The following is a 20,445-nucleotide window of genomic DNA, read 5'->3' as shown; positions in this document are numbered from 1 at the left end:
AGGTGCAAGAAGAGTGGACAGCTGTTATAAAGTGAATATAATTATACTGTTGTTTATTGCGTTAAAACAATAATTTAAAAAATTTGTGAACAGGATGAAATAACTCTGCCCGAGAAATTAATTAAACACGATGATAAGGATCTGGACTTAGAGTACAAGTGACGATGTTAGAACGACTTGATCATGTCCGATAAGCTGGAAGTTAACACTTAAATCTAATTCGCACAGAGTATCGAAATTTGTATAGGTATTTACAAAAACTCAGTGACGGCTGTACGGATACACAGTAGATACTTAGGTGGTAGATAAAAGAGGCCAAAAATGTGTTATTGGCTAGTTTAATTTTTATATTATTTATGGAAAATAGATAGTAGGAATTAAGAAGTGATGCAGACGCTTGTCTCGTGATCTTGCTCACTTTTGGCGGTTTTTTAAAATCATTGCGCGGTTTCGGACAACGCCTTTATTTGCCAATATCATCTAGACACATGGGCGTCCTCGAGGGGGGGGCAAGACTTGCTTCCTAAAAATTTTAAATTGTTACTTACTTGTAATAACTTAATGTAATAATGACAAAACATAATAATGTTCTATAAATAAAATGTATAAAAAAATCTTCATTTAGGTATTTTTTTTAATTAATTTTGCTCCACTCTCCCCCCTCCAAGAAAAATATCTGGAGACGCCCTTGTCTAGGTAATAAATAATATAATACAATGCTTCTTCAAAGACAAAAACACATAAGTGATAAATAATAGTAAAATATTGTAATGTACAATAAAGTGGCGGTTTAATACGATAGCACACACGACTTTTTATGAAAATTTCACATTGGGCAGTTAACAACTAACATCATAATTATTAACCTTAAATAAAAATAATTTATTATATTTTATTATACCATATTATAAAATATTGCGCAGTTTAATTAGCCCAATTTATTTAACGAACCAATTATTCCGATAAATAGTTTTTAAGTTGATAACTTAATATCACGTATACAAATAAGTAATAGGTATACCACTTAAATTCATACTTATGTATAATTCTTACAATGACTTTTCATACAAGTCCCGTAACTGTTAAAAAATATTGGCTCCAAACCAACTATTAACATATTTTGAAATGTAAGAATACTTTGTTTTGAAAACAAAAATATATTTGACTAGTTGCTCAGCAATAAATTGACTAATATAATTATTTAGGTTGGTTTTAAATTTTAAATATTTTAAAAGGATAAATAGTTTATGATAATTACCATTAAAGTTTCATGGAATAAAATTGGGCAAAAACATATTTTTCATGCCTGAAGCTAAAACTAAAAGGTAAGCATAATTGGTTAACTGGCCATAAAATTATATGAGGAGCACAACTAGTACACTGCTCCTTAAACACATATTTTGTACAAGGAACAAAATAATATTTTATTTTTTTGTCTTTGTAATAAAGGATTTCAAATTTGTCTGGTACCTATGTATTTTATAATTTTATCAATATTCCGTGCTATTGTATAAATTTAAAATTAGTTAATGTATGTTTATTATATTGTGAATCACATTTTTCAAATATTCTTTATTCAATTTTTGGTTAACCATATCATTCAAATCTAAAAAAAGTTTTGAAGAAATTGGTTTTTAAGATTTTATAATTTTACAAAAAAAATAATTGTTGTTCATTATAATTTCAAACAAAGAATAATAAACATAATTAACATCAAAATTGATAAGGTAATTGATTTTATAATAAATGTATCTATATTTATAATACTTAAACATAAAACATAAAATGTTTACTAATTAAACCAATCATAATAAATAGAATACAGTAATAAAGTATAATATAATTATTAATAACAAAAATAGATAGTCAGTAAAATGAAAATGAATAGTCAACATTAAGTATATCACAGGCGACACATATAAAAAAGATTGATGACAAGTCAATTTGCTGTCTTCAAATGGGATCCATGCGGTATATAAAATTATCGGTATACAAGCATTTAGCTAATTTTATTATGAATAGTTCACCAGTTTTCATTGAACTCTGTGGTCCTTTAATCATTTTTAATGCCATATCAATGGCTACAATTAAATCAGAAAACTGCCTATCTTGTTTTAAAGATTCTAAAAGATTGATTGCTTTCAAACATTCTACAGATGTTGTAAAATCACTGTAACAAAACAAATTTAGATTATGCAATTTTATTCATAAATATATTATAAATTATATTAAATTAAAAAAAAAAATGATTACTTGTCATTACACATGAAACCACCAGGTGCATTTTCTTCTTGTCTTATATGTTGTTTACGACTAGATTTATTTTCTGGTAACTGTGAGTGTATAAAAGCTACCAGAGCCCGACATAACACACGGCATCTATAATTTTAAATTATTAATAACAAAAAATTAAAACAAAACTGATGAGTAACTTACTTTGGGGATATACTGGTCTGTTTTTGTAATCTAATGGCATCAAACAAGCTCCAACTTTGTTTGTGTTGGGCTAATTGTGCAGCTGAACTAGCAACTCGTAGCAGATATTCAGCTGTTTGATCGTCTTCAACAGTGCTCAATCGTAAGACTAAGGACCACAAAAGTGGTAACTTATTTTCAGTAATATTACTGTATAAAATAAATGCATTTAATATGATTTAGAGTTATTTTTTTTATTATTATTATAAGTATTATATTCTATAGTTGTTTTCTATACAAAATCACTTACTTAGGTTTTACTGATTCTAGACACTGTACTAGAGTATTTAATATGTCAGGATATGCTGACTGATTTTGTGATTCTTTTAGAGCTAGAGTATATAATGTAAGTAAATGACTGGAAGTCATTAATACTTCACCTAAACCTTGGTAGTGAAGACGCACAGGCTGAACCAGTGATAACACTTTATCCCATTTAAAATCTTCTTCATTTCCTATTTTAAATAGTAAGCAAATAAATAAATCAATTATTTTAATAAATACATAATAACTAGTAAAATGAACTCACCAACATGTTTAAACCATGATGTCAAGCAAGCTTCAAGTATATCACCTTTATGTTGCTGATCAGTAACATGAGCCCAAGTAACCATCAAAAAACCTTGTAATACTACAGAGTCAGCTTTTCTTTGGCTAATCCATTCTTGAATAGATTGTAGCATTAGGGATGATAATATGGAACCTGTAGGTTGGTTAACTAACACCAACAACTCTAGGACCAATAGTTTAGCCTCTTCACCATCTTTAGTAACCATTTCAGTTTCATCCAGTAAACGATGAAAAGCACATTTAAGATTCTTGTAATGACTACCCAACACTGACCGGTACCGTGAAGCTAACGATATAAACATCCTTACCATTGCACGAATGAATATTCTTCTTTTGTACATCATAGGTTCTGCATAAGGTGCATTATTATCAACATTGTTATAACCAGCTGCTGTTTTCAAAAGGCTAAAAATCAAAAATTATTACCATAAATATTAAAATCCCAAAAAATAAAAAACAATATTATTAACTATTAAGTGTATAACTTACTCAAGTACAGCAGAATCTGTGCCACACCAATCTTCATTACTTAGTTGAAGTACAATCATTGGGTCATATTTTGAAACAAACCAACTAAGAATGTTTTCATATGTTTCCCCATCAATTTGGTACCAAGCAAATTTTTGGGCTTCTAATAAAAGGGGTCTTATTTTTCCACCCTATAAGAAAGATAACAAAATAATTTTACAAAAATCTAAGAAAAAAATTGAATTGCGTAAACTTGAAAGTACTTTTCTCATATGAGGTTGATTAGATAGTTTTATAAACAGTGATAACAATACACGGAGATCAAGATTCGGAACATACAGCCAAGGTATTTCCAAAGTTATATTAGCCAAAAAACATTGAGATTGGGGTAAAAATTGGTCCATGACCTGTAAAAATATTACATAAAATTATTAATTATTTTTATTAAAAGTAAACTAAATTAACTATATTAACAATACCTAACCTTCATAATCAAATCTAAATCGATAGGAGTTGGTATAAATCTCTGCCAAGGTAACTTTTCAAGATTTGAGTGAATTGTTTCAAAAATGTAATCATTTGTCTGAATATGAGCAAACATTTTTATGTACCATTGACAGATAAAACTTAAGACATTATCACAAGCTAAAAATAAAAAAACAATTTTTTTAAAACACTCACATAAGTGATAATGATAAATAATTTTTAACAAAAATATTCTTACCTGGCATTGTATCAAGAACAAATGTAATACATTCCACTAAAGCATCAGCCATTAAAGCAGATATTGAAGTATCCGTAGCCAACCAAGGCAGTTTCAACGATCTATGATCAGTGTTCCAACCCTCATACCATGGCTCCAACCATGGGCCAAACATACTTATTAAAGTTGGACATAAAAACTCACATACTAAAATAATAAAAATAAAAATTATAGTTTCAAAACTAAAATCTAAGTTTTATATGTACATATTTTATTTTTTTTTGTAAACTTAAAATATTTTTCCATTTAATGGAATTTAAATTGAAATATATTTAAAATATTAGCAATAGATATTCATATTTTATTGGAATATATTTGATTTATTTTTGATTCATTTAATATTTTTATAGTACACAAGATCTTTATAAAATAAATAGATAAAAAACTCACATGAATGTACTTACTTTTATTCGCTAACATTCCACGATAAGATTGCAATGTTCCTACAACTAAAGCATGGCTAACCATAGCATATAAGCCAACCAATGGTTCAATATATACATTGTATTTTGAATACAGTTCTCCAGTAGCAGATTTCAGTCTTTCATTAACAAAATGAGTAGTTAAAAGATGTAAAGTTTCTTGAAGCTTGTAACAAAAAAATATAAGTTAAGTATATACTATATATAATATAATATACTTAGTATATATTATAATAAGTCATAACTTACTTCTTGTGAACTTAGAGATCGTTGATCAGTTGCATAACGTCTAACTACATTTCTTAGTTGATCTTTTGATATTCCTGGTAACAAAATTGTTCTCACAGCATTTGTTTGTGTTGTAGGTACAGCTTGAGCCAAAATTGTATTGAGGATATTGAACCATACTTGACAATAAATGCGACCTTCTTTAGAATGATCTAATAGTTTAAGTAATATTTCACCATAATGTTCAGGAAAATCGTGATTCATTATTTCACACAGATGTTGACTAAAAATCTATAAATAACGATCTTGTAAGTCATCAGCCTATAGCAATAAAACACAAAAAATATTTAATTAACTGACTTCATGTAAAGACCATGTGTAATCTGATCGTGTTTGTTGTTTAACTAATATCAAAGCTTCTAAGCAGTAATTCATTAATATTGACCTTTCTTGAAGTAAAGGCTGTTTGGTTGATAAAAAAACTGATACATTGAACTATAAAACAATTTAAAGTTAGTATAATATTTTATTTCACAAAATGTCGCTTGGCACTCACTTTAGAGAGTAAATTTAATGCAATAGGCTCATATTGAGCATTACAATGGTCAACAATATTTTTATAAGCTTGGATAAACGTATTTGTAGATGCACTAGATGGTGAAAATAAAGGGATCAATATATCAGCTAGTTCAGGGTAGTTCAATGCTGTGTTTTGTATACGTAAACATTCATTTTCATTATTCAGTATAAAAACCTAAAAATATGAGTTATATATAATGATTATTGGTTTATAGTATTTTAAGCAATTATTAAAATAATAAATACATTTCCAATAGATTGAAGCATAGTTAACACAAATTTTTCAATAAAAGGACATGTCCTTAGAATAGTACATTCAGACATGAGTGTATAGAACAACCAAACACCTGATGATCGAATATCAGCAACTAGTGCAATATCCCCTATTTTTATCAATGCATTAAATTCATTGAATATTAACCTGAAATTTCAACAAGTTGAACAAAAAATGTTTTCCAATATATTTATTTAAAACTGTGGCCAAAATATTAAATACTCACTGAATAATTAGATTCATTGTAGTACATGCTGTTGTTAATGAACGTGGCAATGAATTTTCCAAAATATCAGTTATTAATGTGTCCAATTCTGATCTGTTATTAGAATTAATTTCTACTACATCTGAATTCAACTTGGCTTCTCGAATCTTTAAATTATATTTTATACTTTAAGCATGTTACTTTTTTTCTTTTAAAAAAAATTATGATTAGTACTTGGAAAGTAATTTCAGCTGCTCCAGCACAACTACTGATACTGCCTTTTTTTATTTTGTAATCACAAACTGCTTGAACTCTAGTAGTAGAATCTATTTGGACATAAACCATTTTTACACCATCAATGTAACGATTATCTAAATTTTCATGGCAAACTGTTTGCATTCGGTACACATTACTGAAAAATAGTATTATTTAATTTTCAAAAAAAAAATATATATATATATACATAGAAAACATAACAAACACTAACTTAATAAATTGTACAATTTGTTTAATATTTAATTGTACAATATTCAGCAAATGATCTTTATGATACAATATATTGGTAGATATTATTTGGATATCTGATAGTCGTAATACAAAATCTGGACTTTTTATAGGATCATCATAAGATTTCAATCTAAAAGTAAAAATTATATACATTAACTTTGTAATAAAAGTAAAATATAATTTGAATTAACCTGTTAATAATCCTAGTTATAGGATCCTTCTCTAAAGGTATTTTTCTATTAGATTGATTGGTATTTAGAATATTTTTACCAAATAAATCACACCAATTTTGTACGCATTCAAGTTTGTTTTCTTCGATTAATTTGTGATTGATTAAGTCTGACAACCACTCCTATTTAACAAAAATAAAGTTAATATTTTTTAATCAAAAATATTATTACTATTTCATTACATGAGACCCATTAATAATATGTGTTAGATCATTTGGTTCATACATTGAATCCAATGAAGGTATGAACAAGGTAGATTCAAGGATTCGAACATCAGTTAACCAAAGGGTACAAGCTTCATAGTATCTAAAAATATAAATTATTATACCATAACTTTTAATGGATAATTTTAAATGTTAATTCAATTTTTTAAATGATAAGAGTTTCCATAATCTGGTCAGTATAGTTATAATACTATTAATAATAATGAGTATACCTTGATAAACGCAAATCAATTTCAGAGTTAGGTTCAGTTTGAAGTTTAGAGCGATGAAAATCAATGCACTCCTTAAGTTTATTACTTATTTTATTTAAATATGGTGAATTTACAATGCCTTCAAAAAATTTTCGGCCAACACAGCCCAATTGTTGAGTTCTAAATAAAAGTTAAATATTATAAATAAAATTAAAAGTAAATATTTTTAAAAAATATTTACCCTGGAACTCGTTGTAAATATAATCTAAAAAAATTTTGCCAATACAAAGGAGTCATAGGATGACCAGATGGCATTTCCAATCCATATTGCATCCACCGGTACAAAGATAAATGTCCCGATGTAAAATAAGGTACTTTTAATTCTGAACACACTTTCTAAGTACAAAAAAATAACAACATAAAATTATGATTATAATAAATTTTATTGTTTGTATAACCTTAAGTGCATCATCCACATTTGATTTTCCTTGTTGTACATGCAATTTTATCAGTAAGTTTTTCCAAATATCATTTCTACCTTGAATACACCACTCTTCGGCTTCTAATGCCAACAGAGCATAATATGGACAATAATACAATACTGCAGGATATTTGGGCAATAAGAGTGGCCGTTTTTCTGGACTTTGAAACATAAAATTGAAGATTGATCCAATAGCCGTAACATTTTCTTTTGAACCACTCAATTGCTACAACACCATTAAAAATTAATACTTTATTAAGATTTCTCAATAACACTTACAGTTATCAAACTTATAAGCATCTCTCGAGCCCACTGTATCGATTGGGTTCGAAAAACATTTTTGAATACAGTATCCAACACATATACGAACATATCCGACTCTGCATCTTTCCATACAGTACAAACTACTTTAGTCCAGAACTCCATAACAGAATGAGAACTAATTAATCCGTATCGTGCATAATTAGATATTTGATATTGAATCATATTAGTAAATTGTAAAATAATTTCAGAAGGCCCTTGAACGCTCAATAAATTCATAGCACGTTTTGTGGAACTATTCCTATTATCTGCCATGATACCTCCCACAATTGTAATAAACCTATAAAATAAATAAATGTTTACTAGATTTGGAATTTTTTTAATAAAAATATTATTACTTTTTTGATTCCAATAAGCAATCTATGTTTTCAAAAAAAAATGGAACTATTTTATTCAGACAAGCTATAGTTGCTGTATAATGTCTGTATTGTAATAATCTATCACAATAATCTAAACCCTTATTTAGAATAACTGGAATACAATGGCCAGCTGTTGTTACATGAATAGCAGTATACAGAGCAATTGGATCATCATGACACAAATATTTCATGTCCTGAAATTACATTTACCTTTTTTACTTTTATGTTTTACAATGTACCTATGAACTGCTTTTAAATATATTAAGCTGTTAACTTACATTATTATCAGTGTCAATATCCATAACTGAAAGTAAATAATAGCTCAAATCTTGTAATGAACTACGTACAATAATATCTGGTAGGTCCATTAAATGAAGTTTTAATGTGTATAGTACTTTCCAAGTCCATACCCGAAAAGCTTGTTCATTTGATTTAATTTGTACCAACTAAAATAGTCAAAGTTATTTTTTTAACATCAAAGATATTGATAAATTTATAAAAATTACTTGTTTTATACTATGAACTAAGTATTGAGTTGAAGTTTCATCTACAGTGATAGGAGCATGCTGTACAACAGCTTTGACAAGAATGCTTGCTATACGACAATGCATATCTTTAGTAAACATAAAATCACTGCATTGCATTGAAAAAAAAAAATAATAAAATAAACATCAAAAATATTCTATAAATTTATTCATCTAATAGTTAAAAACGTTTTAAAAACATACGTACTTAATATCATTTTCATTGCATCCTGAAAATATCTTTGCAAGTATATGGCGACTTAAAGAATTTTCTGTAGATGTAATTGGATGATTGAGTATTAAATGTTCTAAGTAAGATAAGTCATCCATAGAAATTTTCCAATTTGATAATTGAAGAGTTTTAAAAAGATACATAGAACCCTTAACATAATATTTTTAATTTAATTTAATCTAATTGGTAAAACAATTACATTTCTAGCATACGTACCGAACCAACTTCATCAAAATTATGTTTAAGTACACTTATAATTTCTGAAATAAGAAATGGATGTTTATCAGATAAATGTGAAAGTAAAGTTCGACAGGTTTTATGACATTGTTCTTTAGTTGTTTTACTCACAAATCCTATCTATTAAAAAAAAAAAAATAATAATAAAAATAAATTATATATAATAATTACAAAGAAAATAATTACTGTTCTTACTTTAAATAAACAAATAGTCACTGCTTTTATAAACTCTATATCATTAATGTATCTACTTAATGCCATATTACTAATGGCTGTTAATAAATAGTAACATTCATCATCAGAAGTATGTATAATGCATTCTGAGAGTTCTTCTAATGAACATTCATTTAAATCTATAAACAAAATGAAAACTATAAAAATAACATACATATTTAAAAACCGTGATATTAATCAACCTGATTTAATGTGTAGTATATATTGGAAGATATTTACTACCATTTTAGAAGATACTTGTCCAAAAGGCAACATCACTAAATACTGCCAAGTAGTTCTATCAACATTATTATACAAACAACTAACAGCACGGAATAAAAATGCATCATATTCTGTTTGTATTCTATCAGACACAAACTTATGATTTCTAAACAATATTATATTGCATTAATAAATAAAATAATAAATAATAACATAAATTAAAGAGCTTACTTATATTCTTCTAATACATCAGTAACATAGTTTACAGTATCTTGAAGTAGATGGCCAAGTCGTTTAGAAAACTGTTTATATTCGGTACTTTTAGAATTATAAGTCTCTAATCCTGATTTAAATAATTTAATAAGAACACTACCAACAGCAATCAGTCTTAATAGGTCATGTTCATTCCACAAGTTAATACGTAAAACATTTTCATTTTCAGAAAACATAATCATCTATCATACAAAATTAAAATATATGTTTATTTTTATTTAAAATATTATGAAGTAAACCATTTAAATACTTTTTTAAATAGTGCTGAAAATGGCATTTGATTGAGAAAAGCAATAATATCACTTTCACGAAGTGTTTGTTGAGAATTTCCTGAACTATCTTCTTCTCCTTCACTGTCTACCACTACCCATAAAGATTCATTAGCATCTCCTTCACTTTTATAAATCTAAAAAAATGAATCTAAATATATGTACACATAAAATTAACAAATATTATTTATCACCTGTTCTAAGAATTTCTCTCGGGCTTGGACTGGCAGTAAGATATTGGCCAATGATGTAATCATGAAATCTAGATGAAAGTTGTCATCTTGATAGTTTAAATCAATCAAAGGTATTTGAATAAAAGAGTTAGCCCATTTCCCTACACCTGACTGACACCTAAATCATAAAATAAAATAAATAATTATTTGTGATTGAGAAAAATATAATTTATCAATGAGTGAAATGAAATACATTAATTATATGTATGATTGATTTTTTTAACTAACAACACACATACTCAATATTTAAATAAATATTAAGCTTTTTTTCTAAAATGTCAAGGAATGAAATTCCATCATTTTTTAGTGCTATTTTAAATCAGGCAAACCTTCTATTATAGTTAATTACTGATTGTTATTCATTTTATCAAATTAAAAAAAATGTTTGAATTGTTTAAAACTGCATAGGATGTAACCCCAATTATAAAATTATCCAAAACAGGATGGAGTATACAATAAATCTATCATCACAAGTAATATCTTTTAATTTTTATAATATCATATATTTCTAAGTGTATTAAGAACAACCTTCAAATATACTTCATATCATGACCAATTTTTTTAAAAGACTTTAATCCCTTAATCCACAATTAACTCTCTTAAAAAGTTGGAATAGGTAATCCACTTTTATCTTAGATTTTAAGTTCCGAGGGCTAAGTATCTTGTTCTCTATTAGTCTGTTTATCAATTCTATTTCTATGAATTTGAAAAAGATAAAAAATGTATGCTATGACATAAAATTGAGCTTTTTTTTTATCGTAAAAATCTACAAGATAAACTAAACATTTTCAATTAATGGGTCACTATAATTGACAAAAGAGTTGACTTAGAGAAGTATCAAATATTTTTTTTCTTAAGATTCATGGACTATTATTCTCTAAATAATTTTCAACTACGACATGTATCCATAGTTAAATATTTTAGAATATACTAATTTTTTTCTTTTTCCTTTAAATACAACCATAAAAAGAGTGTAGAAAGTCCTTAAATAAATTATAGGTAATACCAAGAGTTTCAAATCAGCTCTTTTACATACTTTGTACTTTTCACTTGTCACTTGTCACACCTACCCTTGAATACAGTATAATTGTTTGACACCATTTACTTGCAAAGACCAACTTTATCTCAAATATATATAGAATAGAGTTTTAGCTCATACTTCAATATTTCATTCATTCATAATATCTCAGTCACCTACATCCAAATTCTATCCTAAATGTAATGTTACAAATCTGATCATTAGAGTTCACAAATTCACTACATAGTTTTATTAATTTTTTTTTTAATTTATCTCTGTATGCTCCAAATAATTTTGAAAGATTCTTTTAAATTCTCTTTTATTCTACTCATAATTAAATTTCTTTCTCACAGACACATACCTCATATGACCATAAAAATTCACTTCACAGCATGTTTCAAAACATTTTATGCTCATTGGTTACTTTTATTTTTAAATTTAAAAAAAAAATCTATTATTTTAACCATATATTTATTTATAAAACCACTAGCGGATTAATTGTCATGGTTTTGCCAGCAAAAATTTAACAGGTATATAATAAAGAATTATAATTTATGACAAAAATTTTATTATAAACTACATCTGATGTATTTCTATTTGGTGCCAAAATTACTAAACTTGTCAATGTACTGGTTCTGGAGTATGGCACATAAAATTGTCCATGTAAAAAAGAACCTAAAAATGTGAGCTAGACTCACAGCTTATAAGCATTTACTTATCGATGTATATAGGAGTAAAATTAAGACAACATTTTGTTTTTTGCCGATTTCAACCTCTTAAAATCAAAATTTTTAAAAATCCTTTCTTAGTATAAAGTGAAATTATAATATTAATGTACTCTCAAAATTTCAAATTGATAGCTCTAATAGGCTTCACTCTGCGTTGATTATGAATTAGTCACTCAGAACAGTCTCGTTTATTCATACAGATTATCAAATTTTAATTTTTAATTAAATGAAATCTGATTACCTTAAAATGTGATTCATTATAAAGAAATGATCTTTGCATGAAGCAACTCGAAGTAAGACTCCAATTACTTTGACCAACAATTTTTTAGTTTCATTAATAAATACTTTGTCGTTAATTATTTTTCTTTGGTATAAAAATAATATAGAAATGGAAAACTTGAGATCATGAACGGCTGATTGAAGATTTTTTCCTTGTAAACTTCTTACATCAGAGTTGAGAAAGAGTCTCACAGGAGTATCCGAAGATAAAGATGAAAAAGGTTGACACAATGTATGTAGATAATAGTCAATCTGAAAAAATAAATAATAAACTTTACTAATCATTTTTTTAATTCATGAACTATAGTATTTTTAGTGTAGAGTTAAGTCATTACTACAGAAAATAAAAATAATAAATACAACTATAATTTTTCAAACCTTCTCTTTGATCATCTGACAATCATATAAGGCACAATAATAATTGTTAATTAAAGCTTTTAACTGTTTGAGAGATACCACTAAATTGTCAAAAGCTACTTGATTAAATCTAGATATATCATATTTTTTAGTAGCTGATACTGGATTACCATCCTAAAAATACAATAATTAAAATAAAATACAGATTTACAAAACATTTTTAGATAAAATATATTTATGTATAACATGTTACATTAAATTTAACTTATAAAATCAAAACAATTTTTTTAATAATATTTACTTGGCATTCACCGTACTGTGTATATGTAGCTGGTTCTAATGTCCAGATATGTTTCTCATGTGTACAGTAAGAATATTTTGATTCATTAATTTCTTGTTTAGTACTTTCAAGTTTAAGTCTTGCATGCAAATAATCTTCAAGTAATGTGTAAAGTGGATGTTCACAAATTTGGAAATATTTTAATTCTGTTTGATTAAATTCTTCAATATACTCTTGTAATTCAAATAATAATGTATTTTGGTAATATTCGGCTAGTTGTTCATCATTAAATGGAGTTAAAGATTCAAAAGATGCTTCATTGACTGATGAACTGCATAGTTCATTATATACTGGAGCACAAGGCGTTGGTAATGACCCTACAGAGCAAGGAATTGAAATTGGTAATATAGATGTTGGTGTCATATTTATAGTGGTAAGTTGTTCAACAACATTCTCTGAATCGTATGTTTTAATAGTATCATTATTCAAATAACTATTACTTTCGTTTACTTCTTTTGAAAGTTCAGTACTTAAAAAAATATCATTGAATGCTTCATGGAGAGCATTTTCAACATCATCTACAGTAGAAGAATTCAGCACATCATCTATAGGCTCTGGTTCTTCAATATTTATCTGCAACCAAAATATTTATTATGAATGTTCATATAAAATAACGTAATTTAAAATAAGTAAATTCAAATATTTTATAAATTAAGTTTAAAAAAAAAAAAATGTATTTATTAAATTGAATAAAAAACCAAAATTATTAACAAGATATTATCTGAGCAAACAGCACAGACATGTTAAGAACTATTTTACAAATATTGTCAAAAATAACTTTTTAGTGAGTTTCTTACATGAAATCATTCTATACACTACACACAAAATTTAAAAAAAAGTAGTTTTGAGTAAATTAAAAATGTTAGGTTTGATTATTGTCAGAGTGGCCAGATACATTAACACACCTTTGAAACTAATTATAATATAGATGAATAGGTAGAAGATTATTGAGTAGCTCTTCCTCAGAACCTTTGAGTTTATTATAAACTACTTACATATACCTACAATTTACTCATTATATACTACTTCAAAATGTTTATAATTATGTTTAAAGATTCATGTCCGTATAATTAATATATAAATAAAAAACTTAATGAAATGTGTATATTATAAAAATTAGAATCAAACATTAAAATAATTGGGTATAATTACATAAGTAAATAATAATATATATATTTAATAACTAATATAACTACCTATAATAAAACATACCAATATTTTTTTAAATTTTACTACGTCAAAAAATTTAACTCAATATTTAAACAAACATTACATATTTACACTCAATAATACAACCAAAAAATTCATAAATACCAAATTCTATAAAGATAATAAAAACAAAACAAAAATTTGTTAAATAGAATACAAAAATATTAAAATAAAGTTTAAATAATCAATTGGTATAAACATAATGCATATTGTATCAATAGTTTGGAAAATTTGGATTATTTTCATTTAAAATGTTAATTTTTAAAACATAAATATAAAGTTATCTTTAATGTCAAATTAGAAATGTATAATAAACAAATATTATATAACGAGTCTACAAAGAAAGGCTATGTAGAAATATTATGCAATTAAACAGCTTTAGGTAAATAAAACAGAAAATAGTTAGCCAAATATAACTCAGTAACAATCGAAAATACGAGCAAGTACATATTTTTGTCTTAAAATACATAGCTGATGGTTTGGCTAAGATAAATCGAAAATTTCAAGTACAACGGTAAACTAATTTTTATTTTGTTTCGTTAATAACATCTTAACACAGATTTCGTACATACTTTGGCCGATTTTTTAGTCTCCGACGGAGCACGATTTATTGGCCTTTGTCGTTCCATACCGACGAAATCAAATCATACTTTCTAAAGCGTAAGACGTTCAACAGAAACTGCGAGCGCAAATCGTAAAAAAATTATAGACACCAAATGGTCGACGACAAAAAGTGAACAACGTTACAATACTACTGTCGACTGTCATGCAAATAAACAAATTGCGACTTTTCCATTACATATTTTTATTGTCATTTTCGTTTTTACTTGTTATCGTTGTTCTTAATAATTTTAGCTTTGTTTTATCTCTTATCTGTACAACAATAACATTGAAATCAGCTGCTGCTGTTTAAGTGGAGATCAGACCTTATCGACATCAACATTCAACAGCAGTCGCCGAACTCGTCTGAAACGACGAAACAGCCGATCCGTCGCGTTGGCAACAGTGCTCGTTATCGCGGTCACCGGGTACCCGCGAATGATACACATTGACGAACAGCTGATCCGTGATATCGAGCCCGTCGGTCAGACGTTTGGTAGGAAAAAGGTGGAAATATCACCGTGAATGGCCCGCGGAGATTTCCTAACGTGCATCACGGCTCGCGCTCGATTGTTCCGTTATGAGTGGCGTCCACAGTCGCCGGTGGATCAGTGTCCGTGTGTAAGGCTGACCAACAAGTCGTTGCGGTTCGGTCGCCGATGTTGTTAGACACGTCCAGTTCAGTGCTATGGCTTCGCGTATAACGTCCGGTGCTCGGTTGTGCGTTCGCGCCAGTATCGACAGACTTGTGTGCAATTTGTCCAGAAACCGTCACCACAATGCGGTGACAGCCGGCGTAGAAACGGCCGCTGTCCGTCGGGGTTCGGACAGGCTGTTGCAATGTTACCAGGTCAGTACTGTGCTAGGCACAGGCCCATCATCGGGGAGGAGGGTTCTGTCCGTAGTTTTTAGTTTCCAAAGTTTCATTCCAGTGTTGTTATTTTTTTTCTCTTCTTTGGTTGAGACTTTTATCCAAGGTCCTTTCAATGACTTTGCAAGACGGAAATTTTTTTTTTTTTTTGGCTACATTCCCTGTAACAAGATTTTTTTAGAGTATATGCCAATAGGTATATATACATGAGTACAATAATATTTACACAAACGACATGACTTGATAACCATTTAATCTTTTAGTTTTAGTCCAGTAGGTTTTTGAAATCAACACTAGGTAAATATCATTAGTTTTTATACACGTATTGTTTTAATTTTATTCATTATTTTGGAGATGTGAGAAGAAAATATTGATTTTAAATTTTGAATAAGAATTGAAATTCAATTTTATCATATCTTTAATAATTACTCAGTTACATAGTGTACTATCAACTCAATTAATGTTCAAATATTATAGTGTTTTCATATCTGTATCAATATTTTCGTAGTCTATGATGAAATAACATTGAAAACAACCTATAACTTTATATTTAAACTACCTATAGGTACTACATTAACAATATCATTATTGCGTGCTTATTTTTGTAATTCATTTTTTTACTAAAATGTTTGTGTTATTTATTCTTAAGAACACGCCTAAAGCTTAATATTAAATTTAAAAATGCGAAGATAATTTAAAATGTTTTCTAATGGTAACAATATTTAATTATATGCAGTGTATTTACTGTACATATTTCATATATTTTAACTAGAGCACAGATTTATCTGCATTAAAAATCAACTAAATATGCGCTAAAAATCTTAAATATGCACTAAGATGCTAAAATATGTACAAAAAATACAAAAAATATGCATAAAAAAAAAAATTATTTTCTAAACAATAGTGAAATAATGTCAATATTCAATCATGGCCATTTCCCCGATTATTGATCTAAGGTAATATATTTATGAAAACCGTTTATACCTATTAATTTATTTTGGTATTAATCGAAACTATAAAAATATAATATTTTTTCTTATATTATAATAGACAATAGTATAATATATTTTAAAAAATAACTAAAAAAACATCAAAATATGCACTAAAAAAATATGCAATTAAAATTGTAAAATAAGCCGTTAAAATAGAAAAATGTCAAAATATACATTAATATGCACTAAAAAAGTTTCATTTTTTAAATTGTTATGTCATGAAACAAATTTTGTGTTCGCTTATAGCTTATCATTCGATCAACTAGAATAAATATGCAAATGCATGCAAAATTCGTGCTTTAATTATTACGATCAATATTTTTGATTTCAGTGTAATGTTAAATCCATTCAATTATTTCAAATTTTACATATTTCTTCTGTAATGAAAGAATGTATTCAAAAGAAAAACGACCTCATTTTCTTAAAACAATTTCTTTTTTGTTGTGTTTAAATAACTTATTCTCCGCCATCTAGTCTAGAAATTAAATTACCTAATAATTAGTTTAAAGTCTCTAAAGTCATCATATGTAGTAATTATTGTAGTCTTGTTTGTGAACTATTTATTATCAAACCAAATCATTCATAAGATAGCTTACGCATATCAAAAAATTATTTATTTAAAAATATTTTTATTATTTATTTATTAACTTGTTTCCATAGTTACCAATATCATTTTTAATATAGCATATGAATTACGTGTATTGTTATTAAATTAAATTTAGATTTCTATAACTAAATAAACTTTTATAACTTAAAGTATTTAGTTAATTAAAAAAAAAAAAAACAAACGTAACATAAAATCCTAAGATGTCATTAGTGAACTGCTCCCGCCTCAAATTTGTTCATTGTTTTAGTTTAACAGATTATAAATAATATTGAATGAAAAAAAAACGTAAGATTATTACAGATTTAATTTAATATATAATTTGAAATTTAGCCACATAAATTGAATATGTTGCAACTGTTATTTCTATTGCGACACATTTGTTAATAATTAATGTTACAATTATAAACTTCTTAGCCACGTATTTCGCATTGTCTTATACATAGGAGCTTTTTCTTATGCTTGTTTTATTTAACTTTTATATCTACAAGTCAAGCATATCATAGGATATGTTACGTGTTTATGCGTTTTATATTTTTTTATATAAGTAATTCGTGTTTGGTATTCCGTTTATATTCATTCAATTTGTCTGACGGGTTATTAAGCTTTACGAGTTTTCTAAACGCGACGCATGTACGGATTAATCGTTTACCGACAATTAAATTATATTTTTATCTGATGATTGATTGCATAATAATTTATCGTACATAATTATTATTCCATTTATGATTTACTAAAAATAATAACAAAATTATTTTTACATATTTGAGTGTGTAAATTAAGAAAATGCGGCGCCGTTGTGGTTCATAATAATGTATAAACATCTACAAAATTCTTTTGTATCCGATAGGAGGGAGGTGTTTGAACTTGGATAATGTACGCCGCCGCCGACCCACTATTCGACTTATCAGACTCGGCACAATATGGTCGCGTGTTTATACGATTCGTCCTTGTGACGTTTTACCCGTATCGTCATCATGCAATTTTTGAGTGCGCGCATGTGTATAATTGACGGCGGCAGTAATATATATATAGGTGAATCGCCATAATAACGAACCAGTTGTGCACAACACGTTACTGGCCTACTAAGAAAATAAAAAGAAAAAGATCGATAATAGAGAATAAAAAGAAAAAATAACGTATACCTATATAGTCGCCACCGAGACCGTTAATCAAGTTCGACAACCTGGTATAGCCCGCGTTCGGTCAATCACTCTCTCTCACTCTGTCTCTGTCTGTCTCCTTTCGTCTCTTTCTTTCACTAGTATGTTGCTGCCAATTCATCGAATCGCCAGACCATGTCCGAATAAGACCTGTGAATTCTAACACTTCAGCCTTACCCACCTTTCGCCCTTAAAAAGCACTGTTTTAAAAATTAATACAACCCTAAAATGTCTGCATATCCATATAGTTGTAAGTTGTAGGGTTGTTTAATCAAAATATTTTTAAGCCCAAAACTTAATAATTAATATAGTGTACATATTAAATATATATACATTATACATATAATATAAATAAGCATCTTATTACATTTAAGACAACGCTATCTTACAGAAATTACCGGTTAATCGACGAGATATTGCTGTTCAACAATAGCCTTTCGGACTATCGAAAAAAGTGATTTAATAAAGAATCTGAACTATGATATAATTAAATTTGAAATTGATATATGTTTAATATGATTCATTTACTAAAGTTTAAAAGATTAATAATATATATATTGTTATTATAGGTACCTTCAAACTGTTTACTTATTTTCTAGCTTTATCGTGTAAACGCTTACAATCTGTACCTATTTTTTATGTTTGAGTTTACAAATATTTCATTATGCTTTATTTGACGCGTCAATTATTATTTAAAATATTTAAGTACCAGCTATTATTTAAAAAAAATATTTACTCATCAATAAAATGTAAATTTTTAATTCTAAATTAAATGTTGTTTAATCAAACTATCTTAAATAAAAATCATAAGTAATTCCTATGATTACAGATTTATATCATATATTTTATATTATACACATCTTGTAGTTGTATTTGGTTATAATAAATATAAGTACCAACTCGATTTACAAAATATCGTATAACTTATTTATACAAACATTTACAATGTACATTTCACACAATACATTGATAATTTCTTGTTTTTTAAATAAAATTCAAATTAAATTTTACACAAAGCCTCCCAAGTTATAAAGTAAATAAGAACTCAATATTTTTAATTGTTAACTTCATAACAAGATTAAATATAAACTACCTATAAGTTTTCTTTGTACCGACATAATAGTTAATGTTTTTATTCAAATTAATATTATTATTGTGTCAGATCATCTTATACAATATGGGGCTTACTGGAAATTCATCCTATATATTTATGCTCGATTTGGGTCTTTAATATATATATATTATAGACGTGAATATATATTTGTTTAAATAAAATAAAACAGTATTCCAAACATTTTTATTATTAGTATATTTTTTTTTATTAAAAAAATTTTAATCTAAAATTTTATTTTAAAAGATTGGTAGGTGCTTATTAAATATTTAAATACATTATTTAATTTTTACTAATCATTAGTTACTTATTAGTTATTAGTTATTATCACTAAATTTATTAATATTTTAAAATTAATCATTAACTTTTTGATAAATGGAAATTCTATTACCACTAATATACATTTAAGATTTATTTTAAAATAATCATTTTATAGTTTAAAGATGTCATTATAAGATAGATAATCATAAAAATCTTATAACATCAACAATATATCCTAGAAATTAGAAAGTACCTACTTATGTTAATTTGATCATAAAATTATATATTTTGTAATCATAAAACTATCAATTTTTAAAATTTTGTTATGCCTTCAAGGTAATTATACTAAATAGGTAATTTCTTTCACTGCAGTGATTAAACTCCTGATTAAACAATCAAAAATTAAGTTTAT

At 26.8% G+C, this 20,445-nt stretch overlaps 2 protein-coding genes across 3 annotated transcripts in view; one reads left to right on the top strand and one right to left on the bottom strand.

Moving 5' to 3' along the window:
- Positions 1-1,813: 1,813 nt before the first annotated feature.
- On the bottom strand, positions 1,814-15,259 carry LOC112602453 (ectopic P granules protein 5 homolog). 2 transcript variants are annotated; one of them, XM_025350520.1, is made up of 38 exons: positions 15,004-15,259; positions 13,663-13,795; positions 13,184-13,539; positions 12,904-13,056; positions 12,488-12,777; positions 10,462-10,618; positions 10,249-10,404; positions 9,957-10,180; positions 9,707-9,891; positions 9,486-9,643; positions 9,270-9,410; positions 9,030-9,202; positions 8,804-8,930; positions 8,576-8,743; positions 8,277-8,491; positions 7,897-8,218; positions 7,595-7,843; positions 7,378-7,532; positions 7,158-7,316; positions 6,904-7,027; positions 6,683-6,843; positions 6,472-6,621; positions 6,219-6,396; positions 6,006-6,151; positions 5,752-5,926; positions 5,483-5,680; positions 5,287-5,421; positions 4,948-5,217; positions 4,681-4,864; positions 4,238-4,423; positions 3,998-4,158; positions 3,777-3,920; positions 3,535-3,704; positions 3,005-3,450; positions 2,726-2,930; positions 2,437-2,625; positions 2,254-2,379; positions 1,814-2,170 (listed from the first exon to the last, which is right to left on the bottom strand). In XM_025350520.1, the coding sequence occupies exons 1-38, from the start codon at positions 15,058-15,060 to the stop codon at positions 1,954-1,956; spliced, it is 7,143 nt and encodes a 2,380-aa protein (XP_025206305.1). In that variant the 5' UTR covers positions 15,061-15,259; the 3' UTR covers positions 1,814-1,953. The 2 variants fall into 2 exon arrangements, with proteins under 2 accessions (XP_025206305.1, XP_025206304.1); XM_025350519.1 differs by having other exon boundaries at positions 13,184-13,795.
- A 268-nt stretch (positions 15,260-15,527) lies between these two features.
- Positions 15,528-20,445, top strand: part of LOC112602693 (decaprenyl-diphosphate synthase subunit 1) — a 39,196-nt gene continuing 34,278 nt past the window's right edge. The window contains exon 1 of the mRNA XM_025350906.1: positions 15,528-15,881. Coding sequence (XP_025206691.1) covers positions 15,720-15,881 — 162 coding nt within the window. The 5' untranslated portion in view covers positions 15,528-15,719. The remainder of the gene's footprint in view (positions 15,882-20,445) is intronic.

This window comes from Melanaphis sacchari, unplaced genomic scaffold, assembly GCF_002803265.2.
Source record: "Melanaphis sacchari strain LSU unplaced genomic scaffold, SCAv2.0 Contig8_pilon_pilon, whole genome shotgun sequence".
Taxonomy (NCBI): domain Eukaryota; kingdom Metazoa; phylum Arthropoda; class Insecta; order Hemiptera; family Aphididae; genus Melanaphis; species Melanaphis sacchari.
Note: the sequence above shows the minus strand (reverse complement) of the source record. Positions and strands in the feature narration are given on the sequence as shown.

Bases quoted from the DNA above. Each gene is read 5' to 3' on its own strand.
- LOC112602453 (XM_025350519.1), bottom strand. From the start codon at position 15,060: ATGGAACGACAAAGGCCAATAAATCGTGCTCCGTCGGAGACTAAAAAA. The intron at 13,057-13,183 runs GTAAATATTATT...TTGTATTTTTAG, and splicing joins CACAGTACGGTGAATGCCAA to GATGGTAATCCAGTATCAGC. The intron at 6,152-6,218 runs GTACTAATCATA...TATAATTTAAAG, and splicing joins CAGCTGAAATTACTTTCCAA to ATTCGAGAAGCCAAGTTGAA.